Raw genomic sequence first — 23,002 nt, 5'->3', positions numbered from 1 at the left:
TACAAGTTTGGCATCGTAGTAATCGTACCGACCCATAGAATAAAGTTATCATGTCGTTTTTGTTGCCATTTGTGCGCCGTAGAAGCAAGACGCACTAAAAGATGGCAAAATGTCGTTTTTTTTTTCATTTTACTCCGCTTAGAATTTTTTAAAAGTTTTTCAGTACATTATATGGTACTTTAAATAGCACCATTGAAAAATACAACTCGTCCCGCAAAAAACAAGCCCTCATACAGCGACGTGGATGGATAAATAAAGGAGTTATGATTTTTTTAAAGGGGGGAGGAAAAAACGAAAATGGAAAAAGAAAAATGCCCGCGTCATTAAGGGGTTAAGCAGCAGTCCCATGGTAGAACAAAGAGGCTGTATGCAGATAACAGACCACCTGCTGTTATCTGCATACAATGAAGGGAGGCTCATTTATATGCAAATGAAGGTAATAAGCTGCTAATGGGTATTAGTGCTCATTAGCAGCTTATGCAAAATGATTGCTCCAACTGTCATTCTACCTATGTTTTGAACAAATTTTAAGCAATCATCTTTGCGTGTAAATGGGGCTTTAGGGCCCTTTTACATGGAACGATTATTATTATGCGGAACTGAACAATAATTGTTCAATGTAAACAATTCTAGCAATTGAACGACAAACAATTACTTTTGCTTATCTATGAATAGAGGCAGGCGGTGAGAAAAATATCTCCAGCCCACTCCACTGCCATTCACTGAACGATTATTTCTCTTTTGTGAAAGCACAGGAGTGATAATCGTTAGGACACTTGTCGGACACTTAAGGGTAAAAATGGTCTGTGAACTAACTTTGGTGATGGTGTCATGCCCACGGCGTGACAAAAGGTATAGCATGGTGTTTAGTGGTAAATCAAGATTCTATCTTAGCAGTGATGAACATCAAGCGAAGATCTGGAGGTGGCATGACAATCAAGCTTCTTCTTCCACTATTTCTGAGTACCACACAGCTCATCAATGTGGAGTCATGGTTTGGGGTGCCATCAGCAGATCACCTCTAGTACACATCAGGGGCACATTGATGGCACACTGTTATGTTGATAAGGAATTGCAGTTGTTAGCACTGACATATCTTCAGGGAGTACCCAAAACCATTTTCCAGCAGGATAACAAGTGGCCCCACACAGCAAATATCAGCAGGAAAGTTTTGCAGGGTGTCAAGGTGATTCTTTGGGCAGCATGATCCCAAGATCTCTCCCCAAACCAGAATCTGTTAGACACAATTGGACATAGAGTGAATGCTCTCCCACGGCCTCGTAATGAAGAAGAACTGAGGACTATGATCAATACCACATGGTCAACACTACCCAATGACAGTTTTCGAGCACTTACTGAATCGATGCCACATCATGTTAACAACTGTATCGCCCAACGCGGTAGCCCCACTAATACTTACTGATCATCCTGCTTATTGGGCCACGGGAGATGAGTAATTGTTTGAGATGAAAATTGATTGTTCAGAACGTAATTCTCTCTTGCGTCTCATTTCAAGTATTTCTTCATGGTGTGGCCCTTCCCACTGTAAGCTAGTGTGTGTCGATAGATAGTACGTTTTGAGGTTTGCTTCTTTACTAGAGATGAGCGAGCGTACTCGGAAAAGCACTACTCGCTCAAGTAATGTGCTTTATCCGAGTATCGCTGTGCTCGTCCCTGAAGATTCGGGTGCCGCTGCGGCTGACAGGTGAGTCGCAGCGGGGAGCAGGGGAGAGCGGGCGGGAGAGAGGGAGAGAGAGATCTCCCCTCCGTTCCTCCCCGCTCTCCCCTGCAGCTCCCCGCTTCGTGCCGGCACCCGAATCTTCAGGGACGAGCACAGCGATACTCGGATAAAGCAAATTACTCAAGCGAGTAGTGCTTTTCCGAGTACGCACGCTCATCCCTATTCTTTACTCATCTTATTAATACCAAAGGTTACATTTTAGCATTGTTTTTGGACTGTTGTAGTTTGGGAAACCAAACTTAGGAAGTGGGGTACTTAACATTTATATACTTTGTCATGTATGATCTCAGGGAGAAGGCCAGCATGGTGATCCCTGAGGAAAGAGAAGGAAGAGATGAGACAAACTTGGATCTTCAGAGAGATGTTACTTCCGCCTCTGATGCCACGGATACCCGCAGAGCTGGTGGGTAATGTGATACTCCACTGCTGCTTCACAAGAACTCTTCATGGAGTTGTAAATATTGTTTAAGCTGATTATATTCACCATGTAAACGTGATTAGGAGCTTTTGTTCTCAGATGGTTATCTCAGGTTTCTAACAAAGAAATCTCAAGTGCAAACAGAACAAGTTCTGTAAAGGAATTTTAATGGGGTCATCTTATCACCAACTATTTGCTGCAGGTATATTATTAACCATTGCAATGTTTATGCTGCCAACACGAAGATTACTTTTCTTCAGTAGTGGCCCTTTTACACGGGCCGACAGTTGGGCCAACGAGCACTGACGTCACCGCTAAGGTCATTAGCACCCGTGCAGAGCGTTTAGACTTCACTACTGGATTGCTGGCTTCTCGCTCAGCGCTTCACCCCCTATGTGAAGCGGGGAGCGTTTATACTGAAGGACAAGCCCGCGATCCAGCGATTGGTTTTTATGCTGACCGAAAGTCAGTGATGAGAACCTGTGAGCGATTTTTGCATTTACACTGCATAATTATTGCTCAAATTTGTTAGTTTGAACGAATTTTGAGCGATAATCATCCCGTGTAAATGGCCCATAGTGCCTACAAGTGGGCTACTGTTTCTTAAAGTGTACCTGTCATTTCATTAAATACTGAAATAAATTGTTGGCCTTTATAGCTCTTATGCCTCGGATTGTATAGTAACGCAATTTGGGCCATATACCTTTTTGTTATTTCACTGAAAAGTTCACCCATAGCTGCTGCACTGCTAGAATCCATTCACTCATTTTCAGTGGTCTGTAACCCTGCCTGAGCGGTCTGCCAGTACTAGACATGCTGGCACTTCCTTTCCCTTAGATGCCCTACAGGAGTGGGCATAATGCAACTACACAGCATGTAGAAGGACATGGCGTTATCAGGACTGATGGCTACTAAGGCCCAATGTCCACGGGCAGATTTGAGTTGCAGAATCTGTGCGGGGAACCTGCACGGAAAATCCGCAGTTCAAGCCGCACATAGGGAAGCATGGGCGTCCACACTTTAATTTACACATGTGGATTTGTTTTCCAGATTCCGCATGCGGAAATTAAATCGCAGAATGCTCCATTTTAGAGCTTATTCCGTGCAGACAGCTTCCATTAAAGTCAATGGAAGCCGTCCGATTCGCAGCCCGTCCATAATTTACATTGCAGACTGGCTGCGGATTCTGCAGGAAAGCAGAAGTTTAAAAAAAAAAAAACAGTACTACGCATGTGCGTTGGCCAGTACTTCCCCACACATCCGCAGTACAGAAAAAAAGAATACAGGTACGCAGGGTCGGATTCCGCTGCGGCACCCGCATGCGGTATTCGACCCGCCCATAGACATGAGGCCTTACTATAAAGGAGGTGAAACTGGAGGGTGGAGAAGTGGTACACTATTTCACAGGGCACAGAGTGTGGCAGCCGATGAGAGCAGGATGCAGACTCTATGAGCTGTATGATAGCTAAGCTCCCCACACTTCCTGTAATCCATCTGTTACTAGAGACAGGCATCACTTGACAACAGGCAGTGGACAGCATATTAGACACCTAGTGGCCAGCACTTTGTAATGATTTTTCAGGCAGAAAACACCAGTTTCTGTAAATAATGTGAATTTCAGTTTTCTTAGTCTGTTGAAATGGCAGTGACCATTTAAAAAGTGTACTTTTCGGTCTTGGGGCTTTTATTTTCTTCATCCTAAATAAGTCTCAATATTCTGTGCCTTTTTTAATCACCTTACTTGATTTGTCTGCGATATAGATATATATATATAGATATATATATACATATATATATATATGGAAAATGAACTTACAATTGGGAACAAAATGCTACTTTCTTCATTTCTCCTCCTGTGTACTGTAATGTAGTTAATATAACCAGTTAAATTTACCACATAAAATAATCCTCCGGCTCTCTGGAGTATAAAGATACCAGATATGCGCACGGTACGTGGTGGCCAATGCCGCCATTTCAGCTTAAAACAAAAATCTCTATTAAGGTTTTGTACCTGTCCTCCTTAGGCCACTCTTACATATGCGGTCGGCAAAACGCAGCAATTTCGATTGCGGCATTTTGACGCGGGTTCATTTTTGTTTTCGGACACCAGTTCCTGTGACCGGCAGAGGGTTTTAGCGCACCCATCATCGTGATGGGTGATGAGGTGCGCTAAACGCGGTAAAATAGAGCAGACAGCGCTCAAAAATCTCTGCTTTAGAAAACGCCACAATTGAGCGCATGTCTGCATGGCCCCGTTGAAATAAATGAGAGCGTTATACCACATTTACCACAGCGTTAAAAACGCCACGGTAATAAGTGCATGTGTGAGAGCGGCCTGAATTGGCATCTGTAAATGGTGGTAAAGTTGCATGAAAGTTGTTTCATGCACATTCTTCTTGTTAAGATTAAGAGCAGACAGAAAGACGGCAGCAAGAGCAAAAATGGAGAACTCTCTATTCTATATTATGTGGGCACAACATGGCATGGGGCAGGGATGTTCTGATAGGGCATCTGTGTTATCCAGAATGCATGATAACGGTGTACCTGCACAAGAAAGGAAGGAGCTTTGGGCTTTTTTTTTTTTCTGTATTATGAGTTTTCTTGTTATTTTTGAGAATCTTGCACTTATTTTTTACCATTTTTGCCATTTTAATAACAAGTATATAATTATTTTGCATCTTTATTACATTAGTAAAGTCAACTGATCGCCGCGACAGCTTGGTCCAAAAAATTTGGATTAAAAATTTGGATCAAACTGCCGACCAAAATAAGTTTGACCCCTCTACATTTCACAGTACTATCCCCCCCTGGAAGTTAATGGCGCTATAAAATTATCCACTTGCCTTTTACCTTAAGCACGTTTGTCATTTTCGTTCTCTTTGATTTCTAGGTGGTCAGAAACAGAAGAACGTGCAGCACAACATCATTGTCGACATGAGGGAATTCCGCAGCGAGTTGCCATCTCTGATCCACCGACGTGGCATTGACATAGAACCGGTTACTCTAGAAGTGGGAGATTATATTCTGACGCCAGACATATGTGTAGAGAGGAAAAGCGTGAGTGACCTGATTGGCTCGTTGAACAACGGCCGTCTCTACACACAGTGCGTTTCCATGTGCCGGTACTACAAGCGGCCTATCCTTCTGATAGAATTTGACCCTAACAAACCGTTCTCCCTCACATCTCGAAGTTCAATCCACCAGGAAATTTCGATGAATGACATTACCTCAAAAATCACACTTCTTACTCTGCACTTTCCCCGACTTCGTATTCTGTGGTGTCCATCACCTTATGCCACTGCAGAACTGTTTGAGGAGCTGAAGCAGAACAGGCCACAACCCGATGCTGCCACTGCCATGGCTATTACTGCTGACTCGGAAACCATCCCAGAATCTGAGAAATATAATCCAGGCCCTCAGGACTTCCTTCTAAAAATGCCAGGGGTCAATGCCAAAAATTGTCGAGCCATAATGAATCATGTAAAGAACATAGCAGAACTGACAACGTTATCTCTAGAGAGATTGTCTGAGATTCTCGGAAACTCTAATACTGCAAACCAGCTTCATGATTTCATTCACACGTCATATACCGCCGCAGTCTCCCAGGGGAAAGCCAAACGCTGATATATTTTTATATATTTATGCATTTAAAGAAAATATTTATATTTGTAATTTTTCCTCTTTTTTTTTTTTTTATATCAACTAAGGTCGTGTTGACATTTGCATTAGGAATTCCATTTTTGCTCTCCATCAGACGCAGAAAAGCAGAATTCAAGCAGTGACAGATCAGTCACATGACGGAAACCAACAGTGCCTGACGGACCCAGCTGACTTATAATTGGGTCCATCATTTTTCTCGAAAAAATAGTGCTATTTTTTGGGGGGGCAAATATGATGGAATCTCTGTTGGAGATATTAAATGAGCCTGACAGCTACTTAATAATATTTTTTTTATGTTCTGATTACATTTTGTTCTAATTATTATATCAGGAATTATTTGGAAACTTGCTAACACAGAGTAGAACTGGCATCATAAAGGTCGGTTTAAACACAACGATTCTTTCTAAAAAAAAAATCGCTCAAAGCCGTCTTTTAAGCAATGATCGTTGGGTCTAATTGCACTGACATCGTGCCGTGGGATACTGCTGATACTATTGTTTACACATCCGGGGTATGAAGATCACAGCGGTCCAGCTGTGTTCTGCATACTCCGCTCGGAGCGCTCCGCTGTATACCAGCTGAACGTTCCGTGAACAGCCGGGGTATGAAGAATACAGCGTTCCAGCTGTGTTCTGCATACCCTGCTCAGAGCGCTCAGCTGTATAACAGCTGTGCGCTCCATGAACACAGCAGGAGTATACATAAGACAGCGCTCCAGTTGTCTTCTGCATACCCCGCTTAGAGCGCAAAGTGTTTGCTAAAAACTGACAAACTGCCGTTTGAGTGATCACATTGCCCTGTAAATGCACACAACGATGTCTTTTGAACGAGAATCGTTGTGTCTAAACAAGGCATTAGTGATTTTTAACTGTTACTCTGCAACTCATAGAAGTGCAATTTCTCAACAGACATGCCAATGGCAGATAACAATGGATTGTATGCAACCACGCAGTGATGGTCCTTTTACATGGGCTGAGCTCTCTGCCCGACATAACAAGTGCTGATTGACATGCATGTCGATTTGCGTTCATTTTGATTTTTCTGTCAAAGATGGGGCTTATGAGGATGACTGATAATTACGATCACTCATGTATGTACAGACAATCAGGGACCACTTTCAATGCTCTCTGAAGCTGCTCATTTGTCGGATGATTGTTCGTCTTTACAATCTGGCCATATAAAAGGACTAACAAGTGTTCGGAGGAACATTTGGCCTGATAATTGGCACTTGTGAAAGAACCTTAAATTGAGATAAAATTGACTTTAGGTTTAAAGTGTCTGGCAGACGAGGATGAAAACCTTCTTTTCTATCTTCTTCTTCTCCCTAGGTCTAGCAACTAGACAGACACCTGCAATAGAAAATAAAGACTTCAATAGTGAATTCCAGTTTGTTTTTCTTCATCAATGCTTTAGTGATGTATCAAGGATGAGAATGCAGTACAATATAAATACATTTATGCCATGGTTCACAAGTACTATTTTTTTGGTGCCATTGATTACAAGGCGCTGTACATGTAAAAAACAGAGGGGTAGAAATACATAATATGAACACCTGATAAAACAAGCAAACATGAGCTTACTGAGTGACAGACTGGAACAGAAAGAGAGGAGGTCCTGCCCAAGATGGCATACAATCTGACGGAAACGGGGAAAGAAGACAGAAAATGAGGGCTGGAAGGTGCTTATGCAGTTGTATAGAAGTAAACGGGTTATATTGCAGGTTGCAAGCTTTTCTGTCGGGAGTGCTAGAAGTATGATGTATTCGCTTAGTGTTTTAGAGTCTAGGGAATACAGAGAAGAACTCTTGAAGGTTATGATATGCGTAGAAGGAGACTTCAGGAGAGCAGAGGACGTCTTAAGAGAACCTGAGATTGCCTGTGGGAAGATAAGCAGCAGCTTTGATCGTTGTGTTTTTTTTTAAACCTATACTTTTATAAGAATTGTCAAACTGTGGTAAAGAGGCACCACTAGAGGAAATTATGCTGATGGTTCACACTCCAGCAATGCAGGGTATTACATCTATTTCCCATTCACTTGAACGAGGCAATGCTGCAGTAACGTACACCACCAACACTACTAAAGTACAGCATTCTGCACCTGTTCCTTACTGAACCTCTCAATAACGGACCTACTGGTGTTTCCGCCCTGTACTAGCCAACCTCATCCTGACATTTCCATCTCAGTGTGTGGCACCACCATGACTCCCAGACAGCATGCCCGCTGTCTTGGGGTTATATTCGACTCCGATCTCTCCTTTACCCCATACATCCAGTCTCTTGCCCGAACATGTCAGCTGCATGTCAAGAATCCGCCGTTTTCTTACCGTGGACACGCTAAAAACACTCACTGTTGACCTCATCTACTCTCTGCTTGAATACGGCAACTCGCTGCTGATCGGCCTCCCCCGCACCAGACTCTCCCCTCTCCAATTCATCCTGAATTTGGCAGCCAGGCTTATCTTCCTGTCCAGCCGCTACTCGGACGCCTCTGCCCTGTGCCAGTCACTGCACTGGCTGCTTGCCAAATACAGAATTCAATTTAAACTCACTACCTTCTTCCACAAAGCTCTCCACAGCACCGCCCCGCCCCGCCCTACATTGCTTCCCTCATCTCAATCCACTACCCAGCCCGGGCTCTCCGCTCCGCCAACGAAATCAGACTGAGTGCCCTTTTAACCAGAACCTCTCATTCCCGCCTCCAAGACTTCTCCAGAGCAGCACCTGTCCTCTGAAACGCGCTATCTCAAACTATCCGGGTAATTACCATACCGAGCACATCTCCAGCCCCTTTACCTCCTGTATCAACCCATTATCTGTAGCATGTAAGCTCGATGGAGCAGGATCCTAACCCCCTACTGTTTCCATCCATTCGGCATGGCATCCTCTGTACTGCGCATGTGCCAGCTGGCACATGCACAGCATAGAAGAAGCCCGGTAGAGCGGTAAGCTGGGGTCACTGGCCGGGGACCGGGTTGAACTCCGCTGCGGGAATCCCCCATGTGGGTTCCGACCCACCCATGTGCAGGTGGCTTTACTGTCCAAAAAATTGTTCAAATTAGCAAAACAGAACAATAAACGTTCAGTTTAAACACGACTGAATATAAATGAAAATCATTAACTTTTCGTTCGTTGTTCATGTTCTGCACCATATAAACCATCGTTGGCTCGTTCACTTACTGTTCAGTATAAGCAGCGCTCGTTCCGTCCCTCTCGGTCACTTATACAGGGAATGTGAAAGACTGATCGAGTCTCATTTGAACGAGCCGATGATTCTGCTGTCTAAACGGACTGCAGGAGCGAACGAGCTAGCGGTGACATCACTCGCTCGTTCATTCGTTCAAATGAGAAACATCTCACCTAAGAGGACCCTGATGTGTCCGTCTGATCTGATGTCTATAAATGATTGCCTGTTTACTGTGAATAGAGGCAGGCGAACCAGAATGATCCCAGGCCCACCTTGCCTCCATTCACTGGTATCACTGGAGCGAACATTGCTGGGATGAAACGCCAGCGTGAAAGGGTCCATACGGTCCTTTTACACGGGCCGACTATCGGCCTCAAAAAAAAAAAGTGGGACCCAACAATGTGCTGAAGAGCCAAACGGTCATCCTGTGTTAAAGCACCTTTTGGCCGTTTCCACACGGCTGAGAAAATCATGTATGATTTGTGCGTTGCGAGCTAAACAAATCTCGCACGCATATGAACCCCATTCTTTTGAATGGGGGCATACACATGACTGATGCAAAGTTTCCCCACTGAGAAACTCCGCGATCTTCCGCTGCGGAGATAAAGATGCCTTGCATCCGTGGGGAAATTGCATGTTGGCAAGCCCGATATTGAGCCATGCGTCACGGTCTGATATCGCACTCGCCCGTGTGAAAATAGCCTCAGGCTACCTTCACATTTAGCCAATATTGCTCAGAAAATTGGCTGCAGCATTGGAAGGACAGTGTTTGCTTGCTTTCTCACACAGTGATGATTATTCATTAGTTTGCTGACATATTGTTTGTAGGGGGTCTCTATGCAAACCTGTTCGACCCGTGGTCGCAACTCATGGCTTTCTTTTATGAAGCAGAATATTATAAGCATTAGGCCGGGCTCATGTGGTCGTAATCCAGCTGTGAGGCCGGCCCTGACCCTGTGGATGGCGATGAAATTGTACTGCACATGCGCAGTACACATTAAAAAAATTTTGGGTTTATATTTATCACGCCGTCGCTTAGCGATGACGTGGATATCCGCAGTCAATATGCAATATAATTACATTATCACTGAGTTTTCTTGCAGCGATATCGCGATTTTGTGTCGTTGCAAAGTCGTGCGACTTTATAGAACCATGTGCAAAGATTTTCCAGGGGGGGGGGGATATAAGCCCTAGCTGCATAAAAGAAAAAAAATACATCACCTCTCCCTCGCTGTCATCTCCCCTGAAGCAATGATTCAATGAATGGCTGTGATTGGTTCCTCAAGTGCTGTCTCTGATTGGCTGAGCCACGCACTCGGGAACCACTCAGAGGCAGAGCTTCCTGGAGGCAGGGATTTTCAAAGTCCTGACCAGAAAGCTCTGCAGGAGAACTTCAAGCCGGGGAGATGACAGCATCTGGGAGGTGATGTATTCCTTTTTTTTTATGCAGCTAGGGCAGCTAGTTTAGAGCTCAAACAGTAGGAATTGCTACTGTAACAGTTGCATCACACGAAAACCGTGAAAGAGATCTCTCTCCCACCTCTCTGCCCCCCCGCCGCGTGCTGCTCTGGCGAGTACACAGTTACTCGAAAAGACTGCTACTCGCTCTGCAGTCCCAAGAGCGTTATTTTTCCCAGCCTGAGTGATGAAGGGGTTCATCCCAAAACGCCAGCAAAAGATAAGTTGGATATTTCATCCGATTGTGTCACAACTTTTATTGGAGAGTTGCGCCAAGATTCATGTCTCATTGTTTTTTAGCTTCTTACGCAAAAAAAAAAGTGGTGCAATTTTTTTTTTTGCATTGTTTAGCAAAAATCAGTGGAAACAGATTGCACATGGATTCCCTCCATTTATACATCACAGAAAGGGAAACCAAGAATTAAAAACAATCACAGAAAAATGGCCGCTACTTACTGAGTGAGGAGTGCATATAGATGCATCCTCCTCTCACCATGCAGGTAGCTGACTACCAAATGAAGGAGCCAATAACACCTGTGAGGGCACCGATAAAACACCCACTCAAACTGCCTCCTGATAATGAGGGGGGTGGATGCTTGGTGTACACTCCCACACATAGTGGATACAGGGTGCCAGACCATTCTGATATATGTAGTTCACTATGTAGACTAGCAACCTATTAATGACGCCATGATAATTCGGCGGGTTGTCCTGCATATCCATCAGTGAACCACATTGGTACTTCCACCCTGGGCTCCCGCCGGAGTCTTAATGCCACACTGCATGTGAATGATAGATAATAAATGCAAGGCATTTGGTTGGATGTTGGCCAAGACACATGAGCCCACTAACCACTTCACGGTTCCTTGCGTTGTAGTGGGTCCCTACACTAATATAAATGCATCACAGAAGGGGAAATCAAGAATTAAAAACAATCACAGAAAATGGCCGTTACTTACTGACTGAGGAGTGCATATAGATGCATCCTCCTCTCACCATGCAGGTAGCTGACTACCCTCCATTTACACTCCACTTTTTTTATTTCTTGCATACTCATTAATTTGAATGGGTGACTGTCATCCAAGAAGCCGGACCAAAATAGGACAGCTGCAATTTTAAAAAAATTTTTTTTTACAAACGCATGTCTGTGTAGCCCTATTGGGTACTGTTGTCTCTTGTCTCCAACAGAAGAATGGGTGGAGACAAGCTGCACGCCCACAATTTGATTGGCTGGGGCAGAGAATGGGTCAAGGCTGTCTCCGCTGGCATCCTGCTGTTGTCCCATGTGTCCTCTAAGCTCCGCTATCATACTTTCCCCGGCGACCTTCTTTCCTTGCAGCTTCGGCACTGTGAGTTCCCCCCATTGAAAAGAATGGGCCTATGCTTTCAGAGGAACGCGGAAAGATAGCACATGTTGTGATTTTTTTTTTTCTTCCACCGTGATGTGGGATCACTCATGCATATGACTTCATTTAAAAGAATGGGGTTCATATTTGTGCCTAAGGCCAGATTCACACAGAATACACACATAATAGAATCCACTGATTTCAACGGGTTTGTTCACATGTGCATATTTCTCATGCGCATTTCGGTCGTGCAAAAAGGCCTGCATGCTCTATTTTCCTCCGCTTTTGCGCACCAAAAGTTACCGTATGTTAATGGGGAAGGCGCAAGAGCTTGTGCAATACTGTAGAAGATGCATGATTCCACTGGAAGAACACCACATCTGGAACTCATTAATTAGCTTTTTCCATCGGACTGTCTTTGTTTGCCGCTTGCAAATGAACATGCCTTGAGGGTGCAAAAAGTACAGTAGAATATGCTGATGCATGCGTAAAAAAAGGATAATTAGTTCTGCGCGAACGCTATGCTTATGCGTGCACAAAGGTGTGTATGCTTGTGTGAATCTGGCCCAAGGGCCTTTTTACAAAAAACGATTATCATTCAGATCTTTGCTGGATCATGTGAATCTGAACCATTATCATTCAGTATGAACGCTGCCGGCGACTCAATGACGATTGATCATTTATTTGCTTATTGTTGATCGTCCAGTTTGTGCAGGCGTAAATATCATATGACAATTGTCCTGCGCAAACAGGCAGTTGTTCATCTGTGAATGACTGCCTGTTTACTGTGAATTAAAGGGGTTGTCCCGCGCCAAAACGGGTTTTTGTTTTTTTTTTAACCCCCCCGTTCGGCGCGAGACAACCCCGATGCAGGGGTTAAAAAAACACACCGGGTAGTACTTACCCGAATCCCGGCGGTCCGGCGTCTTCATACTCACCTGCTGAAGATGGCCGCCGGAGTCTGCTCCCTCCGTGGACCGCAGCTCTTCTGTGCGGTCCATTGCCGATTCCAGCCTCCTGATTGGCTGGAATCGGCACGTGACGGGGCGGAGCTACACGGAGCCGGCATTCTGCACGAGCGGCTCCATTGAAGACAGCAGAAGACCCGGACTGCGCAAGCGCGGCTAATTTGGCCATCGGAGGGCGAAAATTAGTCGGCACCATGGAGACGAGGACGCCAGCAACGGAGCAGGTAAGTAAAAAACTTTTGATAACTTCTGTATGGCTCATAATTAATGCACAATGTACATTACAAAGTGCATTAATATGGCCATACAGAAGTGTATAACCCCACTTGCTGCCGCGGGACAACCCCTTTAAGGCCGGTGGTCAGAAGTGATCCCCGGCCCACTCCGCCTCCGTTCATGATTTATCATCCTTCGGGCTTATTCACAGGCGCGTATATCGGACGTGGTTTTCATAGCCCGACGATATATACGCTACCATATGAGCTGTCTTCCCTCCCCTTCACCAGCTCTTTGCCTCTCTCCTCCCCTCTGGCTGTTTGCAATGGTTGCGAACCAGGGGGTGGGGTGGAAGCTTATCTCCGGCCCACCTACTCCCATTGCAAACAGCCGGAAGAGAGGGGAGGAGAGAGGCAGAGGGGAAAGACAGCTCAGATGGAAGAGTACATCGGCCGGCCGTGAAAACGGCGGCTGATATACACTCCTGTGAATAAGCCCTTCATGTGTAAAAGCCCAGAAGCGATAATCATTGGAACGACGGTCTGGCACTTGAGCGGTGCATCAGTTCTGGGATGCTCTACGGCTACGCCAGACAATCAGGTTTAGGCCTCTTTCACACGGGCAACAGCAATATCTCCACTAAAAACTCACAGCGATATCGCAGCTGTGTTCTGTGCAACATTGCTGTGTTTTCTTGCGGTGATATCACGATTTTGTGGCGCTCTTTTGCCAGGATTTTTTTAGGGGGGGCTTGGAATTTAAGCCCTACCCCAAAAATAAGCCTTATCTGCATTAAGAAAAACAGAAAACAGTACATTACTAAATAGGTGCTGTCCACACTGCTGCAGTTCTCCTCCACAGGTCTTTGGCATTTGTTTGCAGTCTTCTGCCAGTGTTTCCTGGTCAGGGGGTTCAAAAACCACACCTCCAGGAAGCGCTGACTCTGATTGGCTGAGCCACGGCGCTCAAGAACCAATCACTGCAGCGCTAAATGAACCAATCACAGCGCAGCTTTCATTTCTTATACTGCTGAGGTACAATGAAAGCTGCGCTGTGATTGGTTGCTATGGGCGACAGATTTTCTTTTAGACAGCTTTCATAACAGTGCGGGGCTGGGCTCATTTTTGTGGCCCCCTTTGTATCTTCCAGGACCGCTAGTCATAAAATCACATAGCAACGCATGGGTATATTACATGGTGTGTGTGTGTGTATATATGTATATATATATATATATATATATATATATATACATATACACACACACACACACACACACACACACAACGCACGAGTATATTTTATTTTTTTCTGTGTGTTTTAATGAACTCGTTTTAATGAACTCATTGTAATAATACATTATATTGCAGGGAGCTGTACTAAGAGGAATACAGTGGGAAATGACATACCTAAAAAATATTGGACCCCCTAACTAAACTACATGCATATGGAAACACCGGAATACTCAACATGTTGCAACTTAATTAAAAGAAGTGCAAACAAAAGTTGGACACGTTGCCTCAGCAACCAAATTCCAGCTGTGATATTAGTAGGTAAGAAAAAAAAAGGTAGCACTCAGTGGTTGCTATGGGCAACTGCCTTACACCCTGTAGTACTAGCGAGCTTCTGCTTACAACATTGGCCTTACGAGCGACCCATGTGCCGGCTACAAGCAGGACAACCATGCTAGCTCAGTGCCCTTCCCACAGCCAGTGCAGCGCCGCTATGACAAACCCAGGGACAGTAGTCTTTTGTCCCGCTCCGTTCGCCTCCTGCCTGCGGGAGGAGGAGCCGGAGGAGGCCGACCCTTCTGCGCATGGCAAGCGGTGCTTGTTGGCTGAGGAGACAAGGAGGAAGGAGAGGAGCCGGAGTCCTTACACTCAGGTATTGACACGTTCTCAATAGCAGCGGCCTGAGCGCGGCTCCCGACCTGCTCTCCGGTCTGTGGTATTAGTTAGACGTGAGACCTGCCGGCCGCCGTACGGTGTATGTATATAGTGCTGTGTAGAGTGCTGTCCTCTGTGTCCATTAGTATTAAAGTTGTTTGAAAAAAAAAGAAGCAACACACATAGTGATCCCTGTGTATCTGCTGTCGTTTATGAATAGAAGGTGCAGGGAGTAAAAATACCACATTACACAGAGCAGCAGGACGATGTGTGCTGGGGGCTCACAGGAGGCTCCTGACCTCAGCTACACTTGTACTCCTCTAACTCATTGTATGCCCAGCTGCTGTGGGACTACAACTCCCAGCATGCCTAGCAGCTTCACTCACACATAGTTACCACATGCAGGATTAATAACCTGTATACATATAGTGTGTGAGGCTGATGTTCTTCTGGGCCTAGGCCTCTGTTTCACTTCCATGAGGTACCAGGGCCATATTGTTTATCCGCTGCTGGTACCGTCGCACAGGCATTAGGCGCTCTAGCGTGATGCGTTCCCTGAGAGTCATGCTTTTTATTTACCCCGATGTTAGGGTTGGTGCTGGCCTGTCAATGAAGCAACTTGGCCGGCTTCACACCGGCGTATGCGTATTTGCGTCCAAATGAATGCCGCATTTTTGCGGAACGATCGTTGCTCTCTTGCGCACACAAGGCATATCGGCATGCGCCAAAAAAAACCATTGATACTCCCAGCCACTGAAGGGGCCGCGGTCACGATATTTCCGTTTTCCTGCCCAATTACGCAGTGTTTCACGCATCTCTTTGCGTATTCTGCTCGCATCTCCCTCTATGGGGACTTTCGCTACGAAAATGCGCAGGAAAATGGGGTGTGTGGAACATGCTGTAAGGCCGTCCTCACACGATTACGGAATCTGTGGACGATCCGCAGTTTTCCGCGTCCATTAACAAGAATAGAGCATCGGCATGTGCGCTCACATGAGTGGACAGCGCTTCCGATTTCTGCGTACACTCACAAGCGGTCATGAGCAATACAGTTTTTTGTTTGTATTTCCCACGCTGGCGCTTTGCGATGCCACGGGTACCCGCAGCCCACATGCAGTGGTAATTGTGTACGGGCTGCGGGTTAGACGTCTCCATTGAGTGGCTGTCCGCGCGGATCCCGCAGTAAAATAGAACATGCTGCGATGTTTGTATCGCTGGCGGAATACGCAATTTGTATCCACGAGTTTAAAGGAAAATGTGAAAGTACAATCCTTTCAATGTTCGCACTTTGCCGTTCACATCTGCTCGTGTGAGCGGCCATACTAGTGCTTTCTACATGTGTTGTCCAATTTTAAAAAATGGACCCGTATTTGTCAACATGACAAGACACTATTTTTTAAACACGGATTGTGAGAAAAACCTCATGGTGTGCGCTATTATGGGATTTGTGGGCGAGACTTGCCCATTCAAATTAGTAAAGGTGCAAAACAAAAATAAAAGTCCACACTCATCCATGTGTCACCAGATTCATGCTGCGCTAATCACGGGTAACGCGAGCCCAGGACCGCTATGCGTCTTGTGGCGGCCGCACCAGCTTACCTCCCCCACATCATGCAGGACAGCTCTTCCCTATACACAAGCTGTCACCACATGCAGCGGGCGGTCAGCGTAGCCCACTTCGGGGGTCAGTGTCACACTTTAAATTGTGTTTATTCTGAAAACATACACAGGGGTAATGAGCGTCCCTGTCCGGGGTTTGGGCAGCATGAAGCTGGTGAATGAAAAAACTGTCAAAATCTATGCAGATTTCTGCCACGGGTTTTGGTGCAGATCCGCACATAGAATTTACAGGCAAAATCCGGAAATGACCTGGAAACGAAGAATTGCCATGTGGATTGTGTGCAGACTTTAGGGGATGTTCACATGGTGGAGTTCACTGTTTGAAAAATTCACCATGAATTATGCCTCAAAAGTCCACGTCAGTCCTTGTCTATTCGACTCGGGGTTTTCACGCAGATCCGCACGCGTAAATGTCAAAGCGCGAACGACACGGAAATTAAAAAGATTTGCCCTGTCAATTCTTTATGCTGAAATGTGTGGAAAGTATTTTCTGTGTCGAAATTTGGATTTTGCCCATTGATAGGGCAGATAGCGCATGCGGATCTGCATCAGTAAGACGCGGATAAAAGCGCAGTAACAACGCAGCAAGCGCTCCCACTGAACGCTGTACAAAGCTGCTGCGGCAGAGTGCTTTTATCAGTAAGGCCGGGCTCACACGAGGATAAGATTACTGTGTATTACGCACGTGTGACAAGCCGTGATTTGCAGGCAATCAAATACATTGCATCCTACAGTTTCCTCACATTTGCGCGTACGTATTGCGTAAAACGCGAATGCAAGAAAGAATTCAGCATGTTTTATTTTGCCGCGCATTGCATGCGAGGGAGCCCGTTGTTCTCTATGAGCGTGTAATCCATGCCCCCATACACAATTACACATATATATATTTGCCATTTGAAGTGACAGCGCGGGGAATTTAAACAAAAAACCCCAAAACAGGTAGACTGAGCTGAGAGCTTGTGTGAGATAGGGCGCCTGCACACGAGCGGAAATTCCGCCGCGGGATTTCCACCGCTGGAAGCCTGCATAGGATTGCGTTAACAAACGCAATCCTATGCAGACGGCCGCGGTTTGGCCGCGCAAAATCTCACGTGGCAAACAAACCACGGCATGTTCTATTTCTGTGCGGGGCTCGCTGAGCCCCACACAGAAATGTCTCACCCGGCTCCGGTCTGCGCAAGCCGGCACATCAAACAGCCGGAGCCGCGGGCGCGGGTGAGTGCGTGCCGCTCTCTGCAGGCGCTCGGGTCGGGTCCTGCGGCGAGAATCCTCGACGCCGGATCCGAGCCCCCGGTCTACAGGCGGCCATACGCAGTACAATATCCTTAGCATACACGGCGATAGGCTGGCTCGCCGGTGGTAAAACCTGGGCTTCTTCACATGGGCAAGTGCGATATTGAGCCATGAGTCTGGTCCCGATGTGCCTGCGAATTCAAGGCGTTTGTGTCTAAAACTCCTCCCATCACGTCATGGAAGTAGCGATCCCCCGGCTAATGGGAGGATGAATCACGCACAAATCTTGTGTGATTTTTCTCAGCCACGTGAAAGCGGCCTTACGCAGGGTTTTACACATGCGGCTGTGTGAGCCCGGCCTAAAGCCCCATTTACATGCAACAATTATCACTTAAAAGCCATCGTTTGAGCGTTAATCCTTGTGTGATAATGCCCTCATCTTTCACTCTTCGACTGATGATTTTTACATTGTATTCAGATTGCAGCCCCGCGGCAGAACAAAGGAACTGGATGCAGAGAACAGACCACCTGCTGTTCTCTGCATACAGCTCCGGAGGCTAATTTACACGCAAATGAAGGTAATAAGCTGCTAATCGGCATCAGTGCCATTAGCAGTTTGAGTGATCATTTTGCATAATCATCCTATCTTTTGAACGAATTTTGAGTGATCATCTTTGCGTGTAAATGGGCCTCAACACACATACCCCATATGTCTATAGGAGTTGTAGAACAACAGATCTGATTGCCGGCTCATGTGTCATGTGTTTACTACGGGGTGAAGGCAGCGGAGCTATAAACTGTGTATAAACCCCGAGGGATGCTCTGCTCTATTTACAAGTGCCAACATTACACAGGGCTTTGTGGTATGAAAACAATGGCTGTAAACACACAAGACTACAGAACTATTCCACTAAAGGGGGTGATCTTATGCCATACAAGTCTGATCTCCGGGGGTCGGGATATTGGCTCCGACATTCAGGGTTATACAACAGATGGGCTGCGGGTCATACAGTTTTCATTCACTTCAATTGAACCCGTCCATGCAGAGTCCGCACGAAAATAGAACAGGCTGCGACTTTTCCTCCGCTTGTGGAAATCACAATTCGTTTCAGCGCGTGTGTAGGAAAAAGCGATTGTGCATAGCATGTTCTGAACGGTGTTTGCTGCGGATTCCTTGGTGCTGAATCTGCAATGCAAATCCGTTGGTGTGCAGCCGGCTTAAGGGAGTGTTCACATGGAGCTGATTTGCTGCAGATTTCACCCCTCCAAATTAAATTCAATCGAAAGGGTGAAATCTGCTAGAGATCCGCAATCAAATCTGTGTCAAACTCCACAGCAAATCAGCTATGTGTGAACGCACCCCATGTGCCAGCCAGACGTCCTGGGGAGGATCTCCCTCTCTACGCTAGGTGCTGTATCAGAGAGCATTTATTAATTCACTAATAATGTGACATACTACTACAATTACCAATGTATGATTACCGTATCATGTGATTACTGGGCTAATTATGCTACACACACCCAAATGACGTCTGATCATTTCACATTAGTCGCTACTATTTGATGAAGGCTCTTCTGTTATAGGGCCAAAAAACTGCGTAAAGGAAAACTTGGAGCAGTAAATTGAAGTTTGTGCGGGAAGTTGTCCTTCCTTGCCCGTCTGATGCCAGCTTTGTAATAGAAACAGTTCTTGATGTGTGTTTGATATGTCAGTGCCTTCCATCCTACTGCTACATAACCGCCATGGAAGGTCGCCATATTTGTTGTTACCCAGAAAGACTATCAAAATTCCCCTGCACTTCCAAGTATAATTAAAGGGGTATTGCGGGACGTTTTACATTGTTTTCTATTGATGACTGACAGGCTTACCAACGCTCCAGCCCTACAAGTGACACAACTGTGCTTCGTCTTATGTCCGTATGCATCTGTTCCCTACGTGTGGTCAGGCCGGTTTCTGTAGCCCATGCAAGGATTTTTACCAATTCCATTCAGATGTACAGAACAGTCTCAGAAATTCTGCAACCAAACTGCCAGGTGAGAACATACCCTAAAGAGGTTCTCCATGCGGTGGGCCTCATTCACACGAGCGTAAATACAGAGCGAATGGAACCCATTAATTTCTATGGGTTTATTCACATGTACGTATTTTTCACACAAGGGAAAAAATCGCAGCATGGTCAATTTTGGTCCATAATTTAAAATAGCCCATTGAGGTCAATGGGAATCCGGAGATAAGCAGTGAATGCCATGCATGATATGTACGTTTTCACTGCGTATGTAATTAATGGATCCTGCTTGCCATTATTTTTGCGTGAATAAATACGCATGAGCTGTGCATTCACAGACTGAAATGTGCATACGCCCCTGTGAATGAGCTTTAGCTCAGCAATGGACAGTTTACTACCACTTGCAGGTTGATACACAAGTGTTGATCTTGTGAATATTCCATCTCCTTAGATCTGCTCGGTGGGTAAGAGATCTCTGTAAGTATGCCGTGCCCCTGCTTCAGACTTGTGTAAAATAACAGTCCTCCCTTCCTCTTCTGCGTTGGCCCCAGAACTATAATGCACACTAATTAAGGATTCGCAGCGAGGCACGACTGGCGTTTAGTTATCTGAGCTTTAGAAACAGCTTTCAGTTTTCAACTTTACAAATCTACATTCGAGATGTCTCCATAAGTTCTCCATGGTATAATCTTGTGTATTTGTGCCAAGCAGGGTATGAAATACAGTTTTAGGTCTCCGTCCACACAGGGGATTTGTCCCTGAGTGACATACTTCGGAGTACCTTACTCGGAGGCCCTCTCCTTAAAGAGACTCTGTCACCTACCTATGAGCTAAGTCTATGGGGTGAAAGTAGGCGACCCGCTGAGTCCGGGGATGTAAGGGTTATACTTACCTTCCTTGTTGTTCCCCCGGCGTCAGCGCTGAAAACCGCCACTGAATGCATTGAGCGGCGCTGCCAAGTAGTCCGAGCCTTTTAAAATTAGAACAGGCGGACTACTGGGCAGCGCTGACATCGGGGTAGTGACGGCGGAGGTAAGTATAACACATTCCTGCACTCACTGGGTCACCTACTTTCAGCCCATGAGCTTAGCTAATAGGACTAAAAGTAGGTGACAGCTTCCCTTTAATCCATATCCCATTATCACATCTGTGAGTCTACGTGACCTAACATGACACCGGAATCACGGAACAGAAATCAACACGATATGCACAATGTAAGAAAGGAATCGTTCCGGTAATCTCTGCATCTGCAAACGGGGACCTTGTCTCCTCATAGGTAAAGTGATCAAGTTCTTCACTAAAGTCCCCAAACTATATAACCACCAAAAATAACTAGAAAGTAAGGGCCCATTTACCCAGAACGATTATCGCTCAGTTACCCGCTGGATTATCCAAAACCGAATGATAATAGTTCAGTGTGAACACTGCCTGCAAATGATCGACAAACAATAATTAGTTCGCTTGATTTGTGTGCTTGCGTAAACTGAACGTTGAGCGATTATCGGTCTGTGTAAACAGGCAGTCATCCATCTTTGAGTGACTGCCTGTTTACTGTGAATGGAGGCGGGTGGCCGGAAGAAAACCTCTGGCGCAATCCAACTTCGTTCAGTGAGCGATTAGGTCTCTCATGTGAAAAGCGATTGTTGGGATGACTTTTGGACACTTAACCCCTTAATGATGTGGCCCCTTTTTTTCAATTTTCGTTTTTCCGCCCCCTTTAAAAAAAAAAAAAAAGCCATAACTCCTTTATTTATCCATCGACATCGCTGTATGAGGGCTTGTTTTTTGTGGGACTAATTGTATTTTTCAATAGTGCTATTTAAAGTACCATATAATGTACTGAAAAACGTTTTAAAAATTCTGAGTGGAGTAAAATGAAAAAAATTGACATTCCGCCATCTTTCAGTGCGTCTTGTTTCTACGGCACACAAACTGCAGCAAAAACGACATGATACCTTAATTCTATGGGTCAGTACGATTACTACGATACCAAACTTGTACAGTTTTTTGCTGTACTACTCTTTTTTTTTTTTTTTCAAAGACCTTTATTTTTTTTCAATTATTTTCTGCAACCTTCTTCTGCGCGCAATAACTTTTTTATTTTTCTGTCGACATAGTTGTACGAGGGCTCATTTTTGGCGGATGTCCTGTAGTTTCAGGTAGTATGAATTTGTAATACATATGGCTTTTTGATCGCTTATTATTGCATTTTTTTGGGGGACAGGGTGATTGAAAAAGTGCATTTCTGGCGTTCTTTTTTTTCAGGCGATGTTCACCGTGCAGGGTAAATAATGTGCTATTTTGATACATTGGACTTTTACAGATGCGGCGATACCAAATATGTATTTTTCTGTAGATTTTTTTATTATAGATATTGCAAAAGGGGATTGATTTAAACTCTTATTATATATATATATTTTTTTCAATTAAAAAAACTTTATTGCTCTTATTTTCACTTTTTTTTTAAAGTCCCCCTGGGGGACTACAACATGCGATGTTTTGATTGCTACTGCAGTATGACGTAATGCTACAGCATTATGTCATACTGAGATTTGACAGGCAGTCTATCAAGCCACCCCACGGGGAGGCTTGATAGGCAGTCTCCTAAGGCAGCCCTGGGGCCTTTCATGACACCTGCACGGTTCCCTCGATCTCACCACAGGGGGGCTGTACGGGACTCCAGAACATCGTTCGGGGAATTTAAATGCCTCTGTCAGAATTGACAGCAGCATTTAAAGGGTTAATAGCTGTGATCGGCCCCGCGGTCCATTGCAGCTATTGCCGGTGGGTGTCAGCTGTAATAAACAGCTGACGCCCACGCTGTATGCAGAGAGGTCGCCCCGCGACTTCTCTTCATACGTACCCTGACGCTCCAGGACGTAAATGTACGTCCTAGAGCTGGAAGGGGTTAAGCATGCAGGTCAACAAGCACATAAACCGTATTTAAGGACCAGTGTAACGGCTAAACTCTTATAAACTATCCATTGTACTCTATATTTGATCCAAGATCTGCAATACAATAGAAACTGCAGACGGAGATGAAAGAAACACACTGAATATAATACTTATGTTCATGCTACTCTTTGAATACAGTTAAGGAATACAATTTTTTTTTTCTTCATGCTATACATATGGGCTGTGGTAGTCGAAAAACGTATGCAATGTGCCCAACCATTCCATTTCTTCGTAGAAAATTATTAAAAAAACTGTATGGCACTTCTTTGTTTATGCTTGTTGTGTAAAGCTTCGTCTCTGTTCATATCATGGTTG

At 45.2% G+C, this 23,002-nt stretch overlaps 2 protein-coding genes across 3 annotated transcripts in view; both read left to right on the top strand.

Moving 5' to 3' along the window:
* The window catches only part of ERCC4 (ERCC excision repair 4, endonuclease catalytic subunit), a 43,898-nt gene extending 36,698 nt beyond the window's left edge, over nt 1–7,200 (top strand). The window contains exons 12-13 of the mRNA XM_066576207.1: nt 2,032–2,144; nt 5,050–7,200. Of these exons, the coding sequence (XP_066432304.1) occupies nt 2,032–2,144; nt 5,050–5,783 (847 nt within the window). The 3' untranslated portion in view covers nt 5,784–7,200. The remainder of the gene's footprint in view (nt 1–2,031; nt 2,145–5,049) is intronic.
* Nucleotides 7,201–14,789: 7,589 nt separating this feature from the next.
* The window catches only part of MRTFB (myocardin related transcription factor B), a 263,949-nt gene continuing 255,736 nt past the window's right edge, over nt 14,790–23,002 (top strand). Inside the window, exon 1 of one of the 2 annotated variants that reach the window (XM_066576199.1) lies at nt 14,790–14,871. The gene's annotated coding sequence lies outside the window, so the exon portion shown is untranslated. Of the gene's footprint in view, nt 14,872–19,741; nt 19,761–23,002 lie in introns of those variants that run through there. The other variant, XM_066576201.1, reaches the window with a different exon arrangement.

The sequence above is a fragment of the Eleutherodactylus coqui genome, chromosome 8 (assembly GCF_035609145.1).
Source record: "Eleutherodactylus coqui strain aEleCoq1 chromosome 8, aEleCoq1.hap1, whole genome shotgun sequence".
NCBI lineage: Eukaryota > Metazoa > Chordata > Amphibia > Anura > Eleutherodactylidae > Eleutherodactylus > Eleutherodactylus coqui.
Note: the sequence above shows the minus strand (reverse complement) of the source record. Positions and strands in the feature narration are given on the sequence as shown.